Source organism: Heterocephalus glaber, unplaced genomic scaffold (assembly GCF_053883595.1).
Source record: "Heterocephalus glaber isolate CG9 unplaced genomic scaffold, H.glaber_assembly_v1.0 deba00000818, whole genome shotgun sequence".
NCBI lineage: Eukaryota > Metazoa > Chordata > Mammalia > Rodentia > Bathyergidae > Heterocephalus > Heterocephalus glaber.
This window is the reverse complement of record NW_028258164.1, coordinates 14,640,667-14,660,933: the sequence shown is the minus strand read 5'-3', so window position 1 is coordinate 14,660,933 and position 20,267 is coordinate 14,640,667. Positions and strand designations below refer to the sequence as shown.

Below are 20,267 nucleotides of genomic sequence, written 5' to 3'. Positions count from 1 at the left end.
CCATTTGCACCCCAGCCAAGACTGGAGGGCAGACAGTACCCCCATCCTGGGACCACCACAGATTCCAGGAACCTCGAATTTAGATGCCACGCAAACCCCCATTTTTGGTAGGCAGAGTGAAGTGATCACCTACCTCTCATAATTTCCAAATTACACACCAACTGTCCTTGCGTGTGGGCACCCCAGTTCCAAATGAGCAGGCCCGGGAAAGGGGACCCGGGTCAGATCCTGCTGACATCTGGCTCCTTGTGTGCATGTCACTATGGGAGGAGGGAAGGAGGGGTGTGCCCCAGCCACTGCCGTCCCCAGGGATGGCGGACAGTGGGGAACCGGAGGAGGAGGTTGACAGAGGAGCTGTGACAGTGTCTGCCCTCAGGAACCTTTTGGATTTGTGATACACCCACACAAGGTCCTCCAGTCCCTTCCACTCACACAAGTATAGATGGGTGGAAGTTGCAGCTGCGAGCTCAAGGTCAAAGGCAGATAGAATTCTAGTTCTTACTTTTGCTTAAATTAATGTAAATCTAGCAGTACATCTCCATCCCACCAGCTTGATGGGAAATGTCCTTTTCTTTTTTTTTTTTTTTTTGGTACCAGGACTCAAACTCAGGACCTTGCTCTTGTGAGGCAGGCAGCAGCACCACTGAGCTAAATCCCTGGCCCTTGATGGGAAATGTTCATCTCCCCCATTCCTGGGATTCTCTTTTATGCTGTCCATGTGTACACCTCTGGCTCCTCTGTGGCTCTTCTCAGGTTTTCAGTTTATACTGAGCCCCCTAGGCAGGTGGGATAGTGGCTAAACTGAGTACTCTATAGACAGAATCTCAGGGGAGGTGTTTCCAGGTTCTTGATGTCCTGACCAAAGGACTGGGTGGGACACTCAGAAATAAGATCCACTCCTCAGAGTAGAAGCAGCCAGTGAGAAGAGCTCACCACCCGATAGAGGCAGGTACTGGATCTCCTGAGGTCCTAGGATTACAGGGGATCTATAGCTGGGGACCAACAGGAGTCATGCCCTGGTGTAGTACCTGACTTGGCCTGCCCAGCAGGAAGGGGACGTTTTGACTATGCAAGGTTTTTAGAAGTATCATGGCGCCCAAAGCCCACTGTGGGGGTCAAAACTGCAGTGCAAATGAGGTTGGATGAAGGCCAAGGTCCTGGACTTTTGGGTTTGCGAATGCTTGGGGGACTTGGGGGTCAGGATGACCTTTATCTATTGGTAAATGGACGGGATGCCCTTTATCTTCTGGTATTTTGACATACTTGACCTTGCTCTGTCTGGTTTCTTGATTCTTGTCTGACAGCTCTCGGTTATTTACTTCTCCTTGCTCTGTCTCTTACCTCATTCATGTTAAATGAACATAAAAAGAAAAGATTAGACTTCTCTACAGCAAGGCAGGCTTGGGTTATATGGTTCTGGTAGCCTATTTCCAGAGCTGCTGGAAAGGGCTGGTGCCGAGCTGGCCCCAACCTCATGTGGCCACACTGGTTCTTTAGGGTCAGGTAGAAAATTCACAGGGGAGGTTGGTGGTCCCTGAAGGTGTCACCCCTGCCAAGGGCATCCAGCCAGTCCAGAACTGAGCAAGCTTGGGGTTTGGGGTGCCCTCTAGTGGTGGGAGAATTCACAGGGGCCAAGTAAGGGCTGTACACAAGATCTGGACAGGGCCACCTTTGAAGCTCAGTTCTGGTCCCCGGAGTGCAGCATTCCCAGGGTTCACTCTTGCCTTAATATTCTCTGTGAACGGCTACTTTCCTTTCCCCCTGCAAAACTGAGGAGTCCCTGATGTCCTAAGATGGTCACAGATTAACATAATACATTGCATGATGACTGCAAATTACACCCTGTGCCAACGTTCATACGTGAGCTCTCAGTTGGCATTCGAACAACCCTACAGGCCAAGCATGCACTGTCCTCATTTTACAGAGGAGGAAACTGAGGCAGCAAGCCTGTGGAACACATCCAGGTCACATAGCAAAGGCTGGGGCTGGGGCTGGCGCACCTGGGCTTTGGGTGCAACCTCCTGAGCCTACACTGCAGGGATGTGGGATCGGCCTCATAGGCTGTCAGCTGTGTGCCTCAGCTCAACGTTTTGGGGTCTGACCATTTACAAACCATATAATTACAATGTGCAACTATCAGTGAAGCAAGTCTGTAGAGTCTGGGCCCTGTTGGCTTTCTTCCTGAGCTCTTCTAGGTATGTGCACAGCAGCGTGGGGCTGGGGCTGTGGCTCAGGTGTAGCCTAGCATGCTTGAGGCCTTGGGTTCAATCCCTAGCCAGGAAAAAGAAAATGATAATCGTCTAGTAGCAGAGGCCCTCAGGATAGAGCCCCAGGCCCACTTTGTTCTGGACCCTAGGGATTTGTGCTTCCTCCTGGGGGCTGGGGAACAAAAGAACCATAATCCTGTGTAATCAGACCTAGAGAAGGACAAATGAGCTACAGAGTCACCTGAGAGAGCTGCATCAATTTGTGCCTCTCTCCCCTCCCTTCTTCCCTTCCTCTCCTCTGCTTCCTGGAAGCCCTTCCTGAGAGATGGGCAGGATGGGCAGGCTGTCCTTGGGGCAGATGCTAACCTTGATGGTCCGTGGTTACCTCTGTGGAAGAGCTCAGGGCTGTTTCTCAGCTGCTCAATGAGAGGACGATGATGTCACCTCAAAGATAGGGGAGAGATCAGCGTCTCTGGAGCGCTACGACCCTACTTTTGTCTTTCTGCAGATGGACAGCCCCCTCGGCTCGGGCAGCCCCTCCAGAGGGCTCTTCTCCAGAGGCCCCCAGGCCCGGCCCTCCAGCCCCATGTCTGCTCCCGTGAGACCCAAGACCAGCCCGGGCTCTCCCAAAACCGTGTTCCCGTTCTCCTACCAGGAGTCCCCGCCACGCTCACCGCGACGCATGAGCTTCAGCGGGATCTTCCGCTCCTCATCCAAAGAGTCTTCCCCCAACTCCAACCCATCTACCTCGCCCGGGGGCATCAGGTTCTTCTCCCGCTCCAGAAAAAGTAAGACACTGATGCTATGGTTTCAGGTGGGTGCCAGGTTGCTGGGGATCTTCTCTAGAGCCACTTGGCCAGGTGGGGCCAGAGCCACCTGCCGGGTGGCTGTCGGTGACTCGGTAATCAGTGTGTACGTGTTTGCCACCCCAGAGCAGATCCCTCTCCGAACAGCAGTTTCCTCCTGTCACTTTGGGTCCTTCCAGTACGATGAGCTCTACGGGGTCCACTGGAAATATCCAGGGCTCACAGTCTGACTTGTAAGGACAGGCATTTGCCTCCTGCCGACTCTGGAAACCAGTGCAGGGCTGGCTTCCTACACCTCCCACTCCCACCCTTGGCTTGGTTTGGTATTTGGGGGGCTTTGTATTTGCTTTTGGCAGGTCCTAACTTTTCTTTTGGGGGTTCTGGGTAGCAGGGACTGGATGCTGGGATTGATTTGCTGGAGAAATGGAAGGAAATGTGTATACTTGAGAGAGAGTCCTGTGGGTTCCTGACTATTTGTGATGTGGAGATAAAAATGCTCTCCCCTGAGTACTGTTGATCATACTATGAAAGGCACCAGCCAACCGAAGTGGGTGGAGCTTGTCTCCTTGTTTCCTGTGTCTCCTTTTCCTGGTTCTTTCTGCTGACTTGAATCATTTGCGTTAGGGAAGATGGTGAATGCAAAATGAACTTGCCCTTGAGATCAGCAGTCTGGGTATTCTCTCTCTCCAGGACCTGTGTGGGGAGCGATCCATGATCTGCAGGGCGGGGTTCAGCAGGGAGGACTTGCAGTTTTCCCGAGCTATAAGGAAGGGGAGGAGAGGCTTCCTCCTCTTCTCTTTACTTGGTTTCTAGTCCCCTCACACCATCTCCCCAGTATGACAACACTCTTGCCTCTTCATGAACCCAGGTGTCAAGACACAAAGTCTTGGGACTGATGCTTGCTAGTGTGGCACAGTGGTCCCTGGAGTGGACGTTCCCAGGGACATTGTTGGGAGCGCCACATATAGAGCCTGGTAGGCAGCAGAATGTTGCAGCACTGAAGCGGTGATGCTCTAGAGCATCCCCCAGTTCCTGGCTAGCAACTCCAGATTCTCAGACACAGTGGTCCTCAGTTTCCATGGAGATTGGTCCCAGGACCCGCTGAAGATAGCATGATCTGAGAGTGCTCCAGCCCCTTGCATACACTCATGTAGTGTTTGCAGGTAACCTTTACTCTCTGCCCGAATGCTTTAAATCATCTCCAGGTTACTTACAATGCTTAATGCAATGTCAGTGCTGTGTACATTTTCTTTATAGAGCATTGTTTAGGGAATAATGACAAGAAAAAAAGCTGCACATGCTCAGTACAGACACAATTTAAAGACAGAATTTTGGATCTGTAGTTGGTTGACTCCATGGACGTGGAACCCGAATATACAGAAGGCTGGCTGTAGTTTGTCCTGAGCCTCCTCTAAGTGGAGGGAACAGCAGACCAGGCCCTCATGGGGGCTGGAGGGGGCTGTTTCTTGTCAGGTGGTATCAGGCCTATATCAGCTACAACAGGACTGGGTTGTGTCCTCTTCCCAGATCTACCATAACAAAGCCTCACAAACTGAGGTGCTTAGAAGGTATAGGGTCACAGTCCAGGCCAGAAGTGTAAGACGGAGGTTCAGGCAGGGACACACCCCACTGAAGGTGGGAGGGAAGAAGGGCCTGGGGTTGCTGGCTGGTAGTGTCTCTGTCTTCTTTTGAGGAGATTGTGTTGGTTGGATTAAGGGCCTGCCCTGCTCCAGTACATTAAATACATCTGAAATTACCCTGTTTCCATAAACAGGCACATTGCAAGGTTCTGGGAAGGGCACACGTTTGGGGTGTCCTATCCACCCTGGTACATAGTGTGTATGGGAAAGGCTGATCTACAGTTAGGGATGTGGAGGATTTGTGTGGGGGATCCTGGGGAGATGAGCAGAGTGGATGTTTCCTTGTGACCTGGGCAGGGTGCTAGGCTCAGCTGAAGAGGCACGGGCTCTTACCAAGGTGGCTCCCAAGTCTCACATGAGGTGCTGCAGCCTTGCAGGACTTGGCTTGAGTGCCCTGCTGAAAGATGGCCATGGCCCCTTCCTCTATGGGGGCCTGCACTGCCAGGAACCCTCCACAAAATCCCAGCACTGGTCCTTAGAGCCCAGTTTCTTTAGAGAAGCTCTCTGCTTCTTGATGTTCAGACCAGAGCAAGCCTGAGCCCCCAGGCAGCTGTTCATTTTCTTGTCCTTGAAGCATAGAATCCAGCTTTCAGCCTGGCCAGCCCTGCAGGGTCCAGCTCTGCATCCAGGTGGAACATGTGGTACCACCACTCTTGAGTCCTCCACTGGGCGGATCACCCTACACTCCTTCCATTTGGCTTTACAGTTGTGCCTGGTGTGACACTGGCTTGGAGGGTAGTCGTGGTGGTTAAGCTTGATTGTGTCAACTTGATTGGCTTGGAAGCTGCCCTGGGGATTAGAAGAGCACATTTCTGGGTGTGTCTAGGTGGGTCATGGAAGTGTAACCTTGGGGTCTGTATCTGGACTTTCACTCCTTTCTCTCTGGCACTCTCCCCTGCTCTGCTTCCTGGCTATCATGAACTAAGCAGCTTTGCTCCATCACGCTCTTCCACCATGATGTTTCACCCTTTGGGTCAGCAGACCATGTACTGAATCCCCTGAAACTATGAGCCAAATTAAATCTGTCCTCTTTTTTAAGTTGTGAGTGTTGCATATTATGTTCCAACAATGGGAAAGCTGACTAATACAGTAGACACCTTACATGCATTCCTAAAGCTTGAAAATCTATTTCTGGATCAAAGAACCAGACAACATACTGCTCCCTACTGCCTGAAAACTGATTTCACAAAACCAAGCATGAGAGTGATCTGTCAGCCAGGATGGAGGTCATGACACCTACTGTGTCCATCGCGGGGATATCACAAAGATGTGGATGTCACAAAGACACTGTTCCTTGCCTGGGCTCCTGGGAGGGACTTCCTGTCTGGTCCTGATACCAGAAATAGCTGTACTTCTCATCAGCTGGTCTGTTTTTGCCTGGAGTGGACACTAGCCACACAACAGCCCAGTTTTTCTGTCTGCACTGCCTCCTCGAAGTCTTTGACCCGAACTTCTGCAAAAGGCTCTCAGGATCCTTTACACTTACTTCATCTCATCATCCAATTTCGCTCTTGACCCTAATTCTTTTTGAACAAGAAGGACATTTATTGGAAAGATTCAGGGGGTATTTATGGAATTTTTTAAAAGAGCTGAAAACTCAGGTCTTGGGAAGGGAAGGAACCCACTGGCCCTGGAGCTCCAGCAACAAGAATGTGTGGATCTTTTGATGCAGAAAGTTCTCAGTCTCTGTGCCTCTCTGGGTGCTGTTCTAAACTCCTCCCTACAGGATGTCTGAGTCGCCTGGGGGGAATCTCTGAGGCACTTGGGGCTGGGTGAGGGACTGAGAGGAGGTACAAGGTCAGGTAACAGAGGCAGAGTGACCAAGAACATGGTGAGCAGGGTAGGAAGGTCCAGGACAAGAGGAGCGCCCTCCTCCGCTGTCCGGCACATGCACACATGCGGCTTTCCCGTGTTCCCAAGGGTGCCCTCATGGAGCCTGCTCTGATTACCCAACATGCGGGTGTAAGTGCACTCTTTCCCCAGTGGGGGGCCTCTGGTGTCACACGCAGCCACCAGAGGCGGTGACTGCGATCCGGTCTTCTGAGTCCTCAGTCTCCGGGTAAGGCCTGTTTCTCCTCAAATTCTGTCTGCATCTCATCTTCTAGCCTGTCTCTTAGGCTCTCTACACATAGAGCCTAAAGTTTAGCAGGCTCCCTGCTGATGCTGACATAGAACATCCACATTCTTTGCTATTACTGGGGGAAACAGAGGAGAATGGGAATTATGGTACTGTCATTTTGGAAGGGGAAATGAAAAAGGGAAAGGAGGTAACTTGATCTTCAGATGCTCTGAGAAGGAGAAAGGGAATCCAGATGGTGACCATGGTTCTACCTTCTCCATCTAGTCCAGTCCGAGCAGGCTCTGCAACTGTCTTCTGTCTGCACACCTGTGTCCTGCTTGGGGCTGATGGGAGTAGGCAGGGAGCGCCTGTGTCTCCACTTCTTAGTCCTCTTCAGCTTCTCCACACCTCACTTTCTAAGGGGGCCCCTTTTGGTGTCCAGGTTCCTGGAAACACAGCCACGCCCATCCCTGCTCCCCCATTGGCCTTTCCGCTACAACTGCAGAATCGCCCAGTTGCCACAGCGACTGTGTGGCCCACAGAGTCTGAACGATTTGTCTGAGTGACCTTGCGCTGGTACCTTGGGAATTCAGAAGTGACTCTGTGGCCGTAGATGTTTCCAGAACAGTGAATCTGTCTTCCAAAGATTTCCCAACTTGGTTTAGGGTGATCTTGCCTTTGGAAATGTGGAAAGGAAAGTACATGTCAGCATGTTCAGAAAATTAAGAATTTTTAAGAAGCAAAATTTCTTGCACAGTTTGCAGGCACAACCTCCACAATGGTTTCATTCCCTGTTATTAAGCTTTGCTCCCTGATTGGTGAGGACAATTATAAATGTCACTATGCGTGTCCTAAGTGCACTGTGTGCTATAATTCTTTCAATCTTCAGAAACTCTATTAAGTGGGTTGTTACAGTCTTTACCAAGGTAGAAACTGACAACAGCGACATTCAGTTCTTGACCAAAGGCCACACAGCTAGTAAGTAGTAGAGCCAGGATTTGAACTCAGGTAGTCTAACTCTCAATCCACTTTTAACGCAGATGCTAAGACTACTTTCAGGGACTTACAATATTCAACCTTTATGAGATGTGAAAGTGGTACACATTCAGTAGAAGCTAAACCTCAAATTTTGCAAAAAAATTTTTTTTGCGGAAGTAAAAAGGGCTTTATTTGAGGGCCTTAGCAATTGCACGTAGGGAGACACGCACAGGCTCACATAGCTCTAAATTAGTGTTCTGAAGTAGGCAGGAAGTGTGGGATCTTCGAATCCAGCCTATGTGACGGACAGAAGATGGAGAATACAGAGAAGGGAATTGCACAACAGCATGTCTGTTACTTGTTATAAAAGACCTGCGCACACCTGTACACAGGAAGACGGTGGCTTCAGCCGAATGAAGCCCCTCCATCTCCTCGGAGTGAGCTTTGAATGAGTCTTTTTCCCTTTCCATCAAAATTGAGTGGCTGATTTGGTTTGGTCAGTGCTGGACACATTTTGCATTTGACCTTTCCTTGGCTTTAGCGATATGTGGTCCAGTCCTCTTTTAGGATGCTGCAAGCCATATCACCCCTGGGCCACAAAGGGAAACAAGCAACAGTCTGCCCTGTGCTGAGCTAGGGTGTGTGGAGGGCGGGCACAGTAAATGCATTTACAGTAACTTCAGTTTGCAGTGGACTTACTGGCACGTAGTCCCGTTCATTTGTAGCATCTGTGTGTTTGCCAGTTCACATTTGTCTTCTTTATTAAAATGGAAGCTCTCTGAAGGGAGGGACTCTCTTTCCTTCAAGAATGGGTCCTCCGTGCACTGGAAGGCACTCAACAAATCCTATAAAATCGCTTCATTAATTCAATTAATTCCTGGCTCCACCTGCTTTTCGATGTGTTTAAAAACCCAGGCTGCTGCTTCCTCAGATGCATTCTCCTGTGCCATGGAAAACCAGCTGCAGGTGTTCAGCCTTGCAGTCCCAGGTACGTGGCTCCTAACCCGCTTCTCTGACCTGGGGTATTTCAAGTGTCTGTCTGTCCAGCAGGAGTCTCACCACCCATATTCCGAGGTTAAGTGAGGGCCAACTGGCTTATTTAACAAACCAGGAGGCCATGATGAGTACTGAGATGTTGGTGCCAGTGAGATTGCTGTCCTTCCTCACACCCTCAAAATTCTAAACAGGTATGGGAGGCTGAGTCAGGAGGATTGCAAGTTTGAGCCCAGCCTGGGCAACTTAGCAACTTAGGGAGACCCTGCCACAAAATTTAAAAATTTAAAAGGGCTGGGGATGTAGCTGAGTGCAAAGGCTCTGGGTACAATCCCCAGTACCAGCTGCTGACCACTGGGGCAAGGCAGGATGGGGCTCAGCTGGAGCACCAGAGAGAGGCTTCCCTTGTCCTGGGGTTTCCTTTTGGGGGTGACCTTTGCGCTGCACAATGGGATGGGGGCATCACAAGACGGACAGTTGGAGGCCTTTTGGCAATGACTGTTCCAGCATTTGTTTGTTTGTTTGTTTGTTTGTTTTTTACAGTTGTGGAAATGGAACCAGGAACTTCAGGCTAAGCTATACCCCCATCCCTGTTTATTTTGAGACAGGGTCTTGATAAGTCACTAAGTTGCAAGATGCCCTGGGTATTTGTCACCTTTTTGCCTTTGTTTTACGTCTAATTTCTCTCCTAGGAGACTGTGGGGTTAGAGAGCAGGTCTGGGTCCCGCTGTCCTGGGAAGGAACAGCCTCAGCTCAGGGAATCTTCCTTTCTCTGATTTTGCGACCAATAGGCCACTAGGGAGCGACATAGCCTCACGTGCTGAGACTCAGACTGGTGCTGGTTGGTCCTGCCCCAGGGAGAAGCAGGAGCCAGCCTTCCTGGGCTTTTCCAGCTTGGGCATGTCTGCTTCCTGGCAGAACAATGTTACAAAGCAGGCCGTTAGGCCACACACCTGACCAGGCCATTTCAAGACAGGGAGGGTCACCTAACATTGAAGGTGTCCATTCACTGCCTCTCATGAGAACCTGCCCGGTGCCAGGCTTAGGGTCTTGAACCATGGACAGGCGCATCCCTGCCTTCGTGGGGATGACATCCTGGGCACAGCTGGAAATAGGTGCCACAGGCACAAAGATGTCACGAGGTACCAAGTACTATGAAGGACAAAGGAGCAAGGTACCAGGGTGCTGCATCATGTAGGAAGTCAGCAAAGGCTTCCCTGATAGGGAGGTGTGGGGATGGATGAGGAGGATGTATGTGGCGTGGCATTCCCAGCAGAGAGGATGGCAGTGCCCAAATCCTCTGCGATATTGGGAGCAGGTTGGCGTGACCAGAATGGAGCAAGAGAGGCTGCTGGCAGTGAGGTCAAGATCCTAGGGTTTGATTGGGGTGTGGGAAGCCCAGGGATGTCAGGTGGGGAATAACTTGCACTTCCTGAGGGGCTGGTCTGGCAGCTGGGTAGAGGAGGCAAGAGAGACTTGAGGGAGGACAGCCTAGGGCCCCTGAAATTGACCTGGACATAAAGCGTTCCTTGGAGACCTCCCAGTCCTAGCTTCTCTGGAAAGCCTTCCCTTGAGCAGCCTGCCAGAGCTCTGAAATACAACTGTTATTTTAAGTATTCTTGCAGCCCGTGCTCCCTTGTGATAAGCATCTATTACTTTTCTGTCTCTGAAAATCATGTGCTGAATCTTTCATGCCCTCGCCTCTTATTTCCCCAAGCTCTGCCAGTCACAGCTCCTTGTTCCCCCAGTTCTGACCGGTGCCTCCAAGAGGCGCTAACGGTCAGTCACCACAGCTGGGCAGGACACAGCACTTCTGGCTGCGAGTGTCTCCAATGCAGAATGGAAAGCTACTGGGACTTAGGAGAAAAGCTCCAGCCTTCAGCTCTGCAAAGGGGATCTGGGTCTCCGGGTCTCCTGTCTTCTTCCCTCTGGGGCCAGCTGGGTCCTCCAGCTCAGGTGTCTGCATCCTTTTCCCTCTTCCTGCAGATCTCAGACATTCTGGCAGAGGCACTCAAATTAAATGGACTTGGAAGGCAACATGCTCATTAGTGCTGAGAAGGAATTCTCAGATCAGAACCAGGTGCCACAGCTACCAGTCTTGGAAGCAGCTGTCTTCTAGAATTCTGTGATTATGCAGCAGTGGCTCTTGGAGACCTGGACAAGGTGGCATTTGGCCAGCTCTCCCCACTCCCACTGAGCAATAAATGGCATGTTGTCTTAGTGGGCAGCTGTCCACACCCAGTGACCACCCTGGGCATTGGGACATTATCTTTGTCCTGCTGGATAAAAAAAAAAAAGAGCCAAATGTTGCTGTCTTGGACAGCTACTTTCTCCAATTACACCTAAGGCTACTCTAGGTCACAACCACAGGACGCAGTGGAACAGGGCAAGCAAAGGTGGAGAATGTACGCTGCCCCTGGAGAGGGGAATTACAGCTTTGAGAGGTGAAAATGAAGCTACATAGCTTCATTGCAGCAGTGCTTTGAAAACGCCCTGCTCTTGAAACTTTTCTGCAGCCTGCGTGAGAAATACATTTGATGTTGTAATCCAGTTAACACACAGCTAACTAAAACTCTTTTTCTTTTTAATGAAACAATATTTCCTGAATATTTAATGAAACTCTGTTTTTTGAGCATGCTTTTTCTCTGACCCTCGGTTGATTTTGTGACATTGGTGGAGGGAGGGAGCAGTTTGCAAAATGCTGCCCTTGGGTAGGCAGACAGCGGATGAGCCAGGAAGTCTGCCGGGCAGGTCTGGACAGGGTGCAGAGGAGAGCGGACCCAGGGAGTTATGGGGTCTGGGCCAGAGATGTGAAAGGGTAGACTTTCAAAATCTCGGATTTCCGAGACTAGCTCACAACCATGACCAAGGTCATAAGTACTTTGAACCTCCAAAAGGAATTTCGTCTTCGGTTTGGAGGTCAGTTAGAGCTCTCAGGTTCCAGCAAGAATGAGCTGGTGTGGTGGTGCACGCCTGTAATCCCAGCACTCAGGAGGCTGAGGCAGGAGGATTGCTGTGAGTTCAAGGCCAGCCCTGGGCTCCATAGTGAGTTCAGGGCTGACCTGAACTACAACGTGAGACCCTGTCTCAACGTTCCCCCCAGAAAAGAATGAGCCAGCCTGGAGTCCAGCAGCTGTCCCCAGCCCTTTACCCCTTCAGCATGTGCCCCCTGGCGGGAGCCATTTGAGATGCGAATGTGCTCTTCAGAGTTTATTTATCTTGTAAGACTTGGGTCCCTTTCACACCACTTTAGCCTTAGAGCACAGACAGCCTTTCCTTTATATCCCAGCAACTGGAGTTTATTTTTCAAATAAAAGTCTGTTTTCCTATAAAGTCCTGAAGATTTTGTGCTGTGTGGGGAAGAATGAACTGGAGCTTTTTAGGACTTTAGTTTGGAGTCTCCGAGCCTTCAGTTTTAATGCCAAGGGCTCCCTGGGGCTGAAGATCCCCTGCCCCAGCTTACGCCCCAAAACAAACACAGGCAGTTGCTTGGCCTGGCCATCAATGGGGCCCATTGTGCCTGAACGCTGAGCAGGCCAGCAGGGTGGGCCAGGCTGAGTGAGTTGGTCCCCGTGCCGAAGTCCGGGGGCACTGCTGGTCCCTGTAGACACCTCGCTGACCCTCTTGTGGGGCTGTCCTTGAGGTGGACAGCAGTTTGCTTCACATGTGAGCAGGGGTCCTTCTGCTCTGCAGACTGAAGACGGAATCGAGTGATGCCAAGATTATTCGGCTACAGTTGTGTGTTCTGGGGTCTAAAGGTGAGGCACCCGTGGGAGTCTGGCAGGGATCCCTGAGCTGAGTAACAAAAGCCCTCACCACCCCGATGGGACAGGGAGAACGGAGGGCAGCGTGGGGGCTTGGGGGCTGTAGGTGGTCAATGCAGGGATCCTGGGGCACCCTGAGCACTGCAGGGCCAGGTTGGAGGCTCAGAGCCTGGGTCACAGGGTCACATCTGTCCCATGCTCCCAGCAGTATGGGCACAGGATCTTCTTCTCTATCCACAGTCACTGGAATGGTGAAGGCTTTGGGGGCATGGCTTGCGTGTTTCCTACAGGGCTACTTTGGTCTTTAAGGAGGCTGCAGGGTCTGCAGGGCCGATGCTGACACTGGACAGGCAGAAGGGACAGGGTGAGGGGGACAGCGCAGGATCCCCCAGCGGGAGCCACCCGAGTCTCCTCCACAGCCTGGCCGTGGATCCAGCACCCCCATCCCACTACAGCCCGACATCACCTGCCCACGCTGCCCACTCTCCTCAGGCCTCCTGCTCTGATTTCCTTTCTTCCAACACTCTTCTCCCTGTACAAGCCTGCTCATGAGGGTCCTTTGATTCTGGGGCTCCCACACTGCCTGGGACAGGAGAGGGCCCAGGAGCTGAGAGGCACAGGCAGGACCCCAAGGTTAGAAGTGCACGCTGGGTCAAGGCTGCAGTGCTGAGTTTTGATCCTGGCCTGGGTACAGATGCATTCTGAGGTGAACTCGGCGCCCAGGCTGGAGTGGGCACACAGACTATGGCTCACACAGGCCACACTGTGGATTTGTAATGCTAAGGGGCGAAAGATTAGCTGTTAAAGGAAAAGACCGATCTGGGGAGACTGGGAGGGGCCTTGGCCCTGGGAGCCGCCTCACTGCCCTGGGGACCCCTCCATCCTCCAAGGGTCTCTTAGAACAAGGGTCACCATGTTTTCTGAGAGCAGCCTGTGCTTCTCCTTCAGAATCCAGGGACTCGGTCCCCTACTGCCAGCCCCTGGCCCAGCCCCTGCATGTTCCAGAGCCGGCCTGCCCCCAGTAGCTGGTCACCTGGGGATGTAAGGGACCAGCCACTGGCTGCCACTCAGGACAGCTCAGATGGCTGCTCCCAGCCCTGGAACTCTCTGGAGGGACTCTGGAGTCGTCATGGCCCCCTGCTTCGGCTCCACCCAGCCCTGCCCCCTTACCTTCCCCAGGTGGATATTGATCCCACAAAAGCCCCTAATACCTGTCCTGCTCATTTCCATCTTGCTCCTCCTCTCGGGGAACCTGTGGGATGTTTCTTCCAGCCAGCCACAGGGGTTGCTCAGAGCAGCCATAGGAAGGCAAGGCAAGGGAGGAGGTGGATTGAGCCAGGCTTTGAAGACAGGTAGGGCCTGGTGGCCTGAGGAGGGGCTGGGCCTGGAGCCAGGAACATGAGGGAGATATAAACAGGAGCCCAGCCTCCCCGGGTTGCTCCCCATGACCTGGACCAGTGGCCCTGGGTCTGTGCCCAGAGGTGCCACACAGGGCGGGCGCAGCTCCCTCCCAGGATGAGAGGCACCCCACCCACACCAGCCCTGGCTCAGCCAACCCAATGCCCTTGGACCTGAACTCACCGGCTGCAGCCGGAGCCTCCTGGATCCAGGCAGCTGGTGAGCCCTGAATCCCCAGCCTCTGCAGACTTCTGAAAAACGTGACTCATGGAGCCTGTCCACAAAGAAAGGAAAAGTATGTGTGGCATCCAAGTTTCCTGAAAAGTTCAGCCAGCTCATGGAGGAGTTATGTCACTGGACCCCAGCGAGGTCCCTGGGAGGGTGCCCTCTGCTGGCTGCCACGCAGGTGTCCCCTGGAAGGAGCCCATATCCTGGCCAGCGAGGCTGGGCTGAGTGTTAGGTGATTATTACCCTTTAGGAGAAAGTTCAAACCTTCAAAACCAGGAAATGAAGGCTAATGCAATACTATTAGCCAAGCAGCAGAATTGATTTGCATTTATTTGCACCCTTTTGGAAGAGGAAGCGCCCAGTCCCCACTGCACTCTCCCCCTCAGCCTGGAGCAGCTCCTCTGTCCTCTCTTCTTCCGGGACTTTAGCCTTTGCCGTTCATGCCCAGGCCAGCTATTGCATGGCTCCCCCTTGGCTCTGCTTTGCCCGACTCCTGTGATCCGATGCAAGTTTAGCTGCTTGGCAGAAGTGCCACGCTTCTGGGGCCCTGTGCCGGGGTCCTTCGCGGTGGCAAGCACTCCGGTCGGTCGTGGCGGTAAGGGCGTGTCTGCCATGACAGAGTCATGACTGATAAGGTGCTGATTTCCTCATTCCTAAGCAATCAGTATTTCTGGGGGAGCCACTTGATGTGGATATCTTCTCTCTCATCCCATTTTCAGTTGCTAGCGTTAGCATCATTTGATGGCTCTTGCCTAATGATTACTATCGAGGTTGCCAAAGAAGGATTTCCTAATTTTGTCCTTGATTTTACCTCGGCTGGTTGGGAGGAATTCTACTTTCAGGAAGACATTTTCCATCTCTCCTTATGTCTGTCTGTATGTATATATGTCTGGACTCATGGATTTGTATTTTATTCGATGCATAATTTTCCATTACCTTATTTTGATGCTCAGATTGTCCTAGACCTGGCCAGCAGGTGCCTCTTCGGGATGGTCTCCATGGTCCTGGACTGTCCCCTCCATGTCATAAGGGCTTCTTGACTTCCTGGATTGCTTTCTACTTCCTCTGTGCCTGGAATCAGCCATTGCTCTAAAGGGTCCTTGTTACTTTTAGTGGCAAATAGTGTTGAGAAAAAGACATCAGGCCTTTATGGGCTTATGGCTGCTGGGATGTCTTTGTTTCAAGGTCCTTCCAGAAGGCAAATTGGAGACAACTTAATGCTTATAAATAGGAAAATAGTTGAATGAAATAAAGTACATCCACTTGATAGAGTTCTATATAGCTCTAAAAAATGTCTTTGTACCAATATGGCAATAGACACAAATAGTTCTCAAGAGATGTGACAATAGCCTTCAGACAGTAGCATAAGCACACCAAGTCACCAGTAGAAATCCAGCTTGTACAATGATTTACCCACATTTTCCCCTAATATCTGTGGGTTTAATATTTTTATTGTGGTAAAATACACATATCACATAATTGTCCATCTTTTCCATTTCACATATATAATTGAGTGGCATTAAGTGAAGTCACAGTGTTGTGCAACCGTCACCAATGTCTGGTCCCAGAGCTTTACATCACTGTGTTAGGTGGCTCGTAGTCACCGCAACAAAATACGGAGATAAATAATTTGACTGGGTGTGGTGGCACACACTTATAATCCCAGCACTCTGGGAGGCTGAGGCAGGAGGATTGCAAGTTCAAGGCCAGCTTGAGCAAGTTAGAAACTTAGCAAGACCCTGTCTCAAAATAAAAACTAAAAAGGCTATGGAAGTAGCTCAGTGCGAAGGCCCTAGACCTAACCCCCAGTTTTGAAAAAAAAAAAAATTAAAAGGAGGAAAGATTGGTTTTGGCTCATGGTTTCAGAAGTTTAAATCATGGTCACTTGGCTCTGTTGCCTTTGGGCTGTACAGTACAGTGTGACAGGAGCATGTGGTGGGGGAAGTCTGTCCACCTCATGGTGTGCAGGAAGCACGGGAGCAGAGGAGGGCCCAGGTCCCAAAATCCTCTTAAGGCCACACCCCAAATAACCCAACTTCCTTCCCACGAGCCCCGCCCCCTAACACCTCCCAATAGCACAACCCTGGGGACTAAGCCTTTAATGATGGGCCTTTGGGGATGTAAAATCACCCTAAATGGAAACCTCATACCCATTAGCTGTCACTCCCCATCAGGCCTCCCCATCGCTGCTAGCAAACTCTGATCCACTTTCTGTCTCCACATATTTGGCTATTCTAGATATTCCATAAAAGCCTGTGGGGTCTGGCTTCTGTCATTGAGCATTCTGTTTTGAAGGTTTATTCACATTGTATATAGCATCTTCATGACCTTTGTGGCTACATAATATCCCATTGTATAGATATACTACATTTTGTCTAATGAACGTTTGGGCTTTTCCCACCTTCTGGTTTTTGTGAATAATGCCACTCTGAACACTCATGTTTGAACACTTTTTTTTTTGGCTTGCCTTTTTTTGGTTTGTTTGTTTTTTGTTTTGGTACCAGGGATTGAACTCAAGACCTTGGGCTTACAAGTTACAAGGCAGGAGCAGTACCACTGAGCTAAATCCCCGGCCCTTGAACACATTTCTGACTCTTTGGGTGGGCTACCTAGGAGTGGAATTTCTGGGTCCTATGGTAATTCTGTGTCTACCTTGTTGAGGAATGGCCAAATTGTTGTCCACAGAGGCGGCACCATTTTACAATCCTACTAGAAATGTACAAAGGCTCCGATTTTTCCATATCCCTGCCAACAGAGATTTTTCCCTTTCTTTGAATTATGGCCATCCTAGGTGGAAAGTAATATCTCATTGCGGTTCTGATTTTCACTTCCCTGGTGTTAAACAACTTCTCGTGTACTTTGTCATTTGTCTGAGTAGATACTCTGTGTAGAAATGTCTAATCAAGTCTCTGTTTTTAATTTTTCCATCTTTCTGTTGTTGACTTGTAGCAGTTCTTTATATACAATGATGTGACATTTACACTGGATTGTCAACTTGATTGGCTTGAGAGACACTTCAGATATTAGTAAAGCACACTTCTGAGTGTGTCTGGGTGCATCACAGAGGCAGGACCCTGGGGACTATCTGGTCTCTGGTTCCTTTCTCTCTGGAACTGTCTCCTGCTGTGCTTCCTGCCCACCATGCACTGAGCAGCATTGCTCTACCACATCCTTTTGCCCTGATGTTTCTGCCTTGGAGCAACTGGCCATTGACTGAATTCCCTGAAACTGTGAGCCACACCATACTGGTCCTCATTTAAATTGTGGGTATCAGGTATTTTGTCCCAGCAATGGGAAAACTAACCAATACGGGACATTTAACAGATTTATGATTTGCAAATATTCTCTTCCCTTCTGTGATTTGTCTTTTCACTCTCTTTGTAATGTCTTTTGACGCACACGAATCTAGTTTTGGTGACAGCAAAGTTTTGACAACTAAAACACCTTAGTACTTGGCCCACACAGACACTTGAACTTGTTGAAATGAGGGCCATGGCTGAGTGAAGCAGAAGCCAGTAGTTACCGTTCATTACTCAGGGGGTAACTTGGGTCAGGGACAGAGATGTGGGAGGCCAGTGACCCCAGGAAGCTCAGTACACAGGTAACTGGTACCTGGACAATGTTCTGTGTGCATCGCTGATGAATGTTCCATAGCATCTAGGTCATTTTTGCTCTTTTATCTCACATGATCTCCTTGAAGCTCCTGTGGAATGGGTCCAGCTTATGTTAAGATTTTGTTATAGGCTGAGCATGGTGGTGCACACCTGTAATCCCAGCACTCGGGAGGTAAAGGCAGGAGGATAGCCACAAGTTCGAGGCTAGCCTGGGCTACACAGTAAGTTCAGGGCTAGCCTGAACTACAAAGTGAGTCTCCGTCTCAAAAAACTAAAAACAGGGCCGGGGATTTAGCTCAGAGGTTCTGCTGCCTGCCTCGAAAGCACAAGGTCCTGAGTTCAATCCCCAGTACCAAAAAAAACCACACAAAAAACTAAAAACAAAAAAACAACAAAAAAAGATTTTGTTACAGGAGAAATTTGAAGAAATCATCTAAATGGATCGACATTTCATGCTAAGTGGACCTATATTGCTCTAAGGTGTTACATTTGACCAAAGTGCTTTAAGCTTTCCTACCTCTCATCTTGTTTATATTTCACCATTAAAAAGAAACAGATCAGGCCAGGTGTGAAGACACAAGCCTGTAATCTCAGCTCCTTGGGAGGCAGAGTCAGGAGGATCTCAAGTTCATGGTTTCCAGATGAATGCACTTCAGATGCAGTTGGGGTCCTCTGTGGTTTTAAAATTAAGCTGCCCCTGAGGTCCCAGCTGATTCTCAGTGGGCTCAGCATTGCTGGGGCAAGTCAGACTGTGTATGCAGAGGGTTTTGTCTCTGCCGAGAAAATCACTCTCCCATCACTCAGTCTCCAAACTCAGTTCCTGTGTGTGACCACTGCTGTGTTGGTGACAGGGAGGGGAGGGGCACTCTCAGAGCTGGGACTCACAGGCAGCCCCTGCAGGAAGGATCGGGAGGCTCCAAGAAGTGACACTGCCATGAGCTCGGAGTCAAGCGCAACATGACCTTCAGAACTTTCCATGAAATGTGACTCGGTGTTTGGCAGCCAGCAGGAGGGCCCTGGTGAGAGTGTGCTAGGGTGTGTCACTCCTCAGCTCGGGACGCTGTGGTATCACGTGACAGGGTCTGGGCACTTTCCAGGTCCTGGCTTGAGGCCCACAAAGGTTTCGCAAGGAGTTTCCATTGGTGTCTTCATCTGCTTTTCCGGCAGCAGTGGCCCAGTGCTGAAAGCCCCTGCTCTGGCCGGTGACCCTCGTCCTGACATTTCCTGTCATTCCTCGGAACCTCTGTCCCTTTCTGCTCCTAGCTGACACTGCACACGGAAGGCACCTGGGACCGGGGTTACTGGGGTCCCCATGGGTCCTCATGAGCTGGCTCTTTCACCAGCGCTCCCAGCCTCATTGGCCCCGCACCTGAGGTGCCACCATTCTCCAGAGTGACCTTGGCCTGCCCTGAGTCTCAGGCACTTCCTTCTCCTGTGGGTCCCTGGTGACAATAACAGGAAAACAGCGGCTGCACCTAGCTTGGAACCCACCATAGCTTTGGGGACTGGGAGGGTCTAGGGTCTTTTCTGTAATTTGGTTTTATATCAGTGACTGTCCAGAAGTAGGGTGGGATTTGGGGGATGGATTGGTCCCATAGGTGCCCCTGGGGACAGAGGATGCCACTGCAAGAGCACTGAAGGGCACGGAGCTTTCCGTTGAGCTGGGGGGAGCACCCACAGAACACACAAAACAACTTAGCCAGCGAAGACTGAGATCCCCGAGGCAGCCAGTATGGGCCAACACCAGTTGAAGTATTTTTTTAGTTGTTATGTGAGGTTTATAGTTGAAAATCCAGAAGAAAAACACCAGCCACGGTGAGCATGGAGGCCCACACCTGTAACCCCAGCATTCTGAGAGGCCGAGGCAGGAGAATCAAAAATTCAATCCCAGCCTGGACAACATAGCAACTTAAAAAATAAAAAGGGCTGGGGATGCTGCTCAGTGCAAACACCCTGGATTCAATCCCCAGTACTGGAAGTAAATACATTCAATATAAAGAGTGCAGTTTGAATTACCTACAATTCCACCCCTCTCCAACCTTGCAAAACTGGCATCAAAATATGATCTGATTGTATGTGGGAAAGTTGTAAGATAAGGGCATCTGTTGTCCTAGTTCCGGGTTCACACCCAACCAGGAATGTGATATTTTGTTTGTTTGTTTGGCACCGGGGGTCCAACTCTGGACCTTGCACATTCGAGGCAGGCGGCAGAACCACTGAGCTAAATCCCCAGCCCAGGAATGTGATATTTAAAAATGTCATCCAGAAGGGCCTTCACCTTCTAAAATACAATTCCATCTTGTAAGCCTTTAGTCCTTTCTTTTTTTCCACACTTTCTTTAAAAAAAAAAAAATCCTGGGCCGGGGATTTAGCTCAGTGGTTTTGCCGCCTGCTGCACAAGCATAAGGACCCAAGTTCGATCCCCGGTACCAAAAAAAAAAAAAAAAAATCCTGAGTGTGGAAAGCATCCCATCCATTCCTATTCCTGCTGGCCGCTGAGTCCTAGTGGAATCGCCCCTATGCGCGGTTTTGTCACCGAATTCAGGGCCATCTCCTGGCAGGAGCTGTGATGGGATGTAG

General features: G+C 50.5%; 1 protein-coding gene across 6 annotated transcripts in view; it reads left to right on the top strand.

The window, feature by feature from the left end:
• Prkag2 (protein kinase AMP-activated non-catalytic subunit gamma 2) overlaps positions 1–20,267 on the top strand; it is a 238,918-nt gene that overhangs the window by 72,238 nt on the left and 146,413 nt on the right. For all 6 annotated transcript variants that reach the window (XM_004860360.4, XM_004860359.4, XM_087207710.1 and 3 more), the window contains exon 3: positions 2,716–2,995. In XM_004860360.4, coding sequence (XP_004860417.1) covers positions 2,716–2,995 — 280 coding nt within the window. The remainder of the gene's footprint in view (positions 1–2,715; positions 2,996–20,267) is intronic.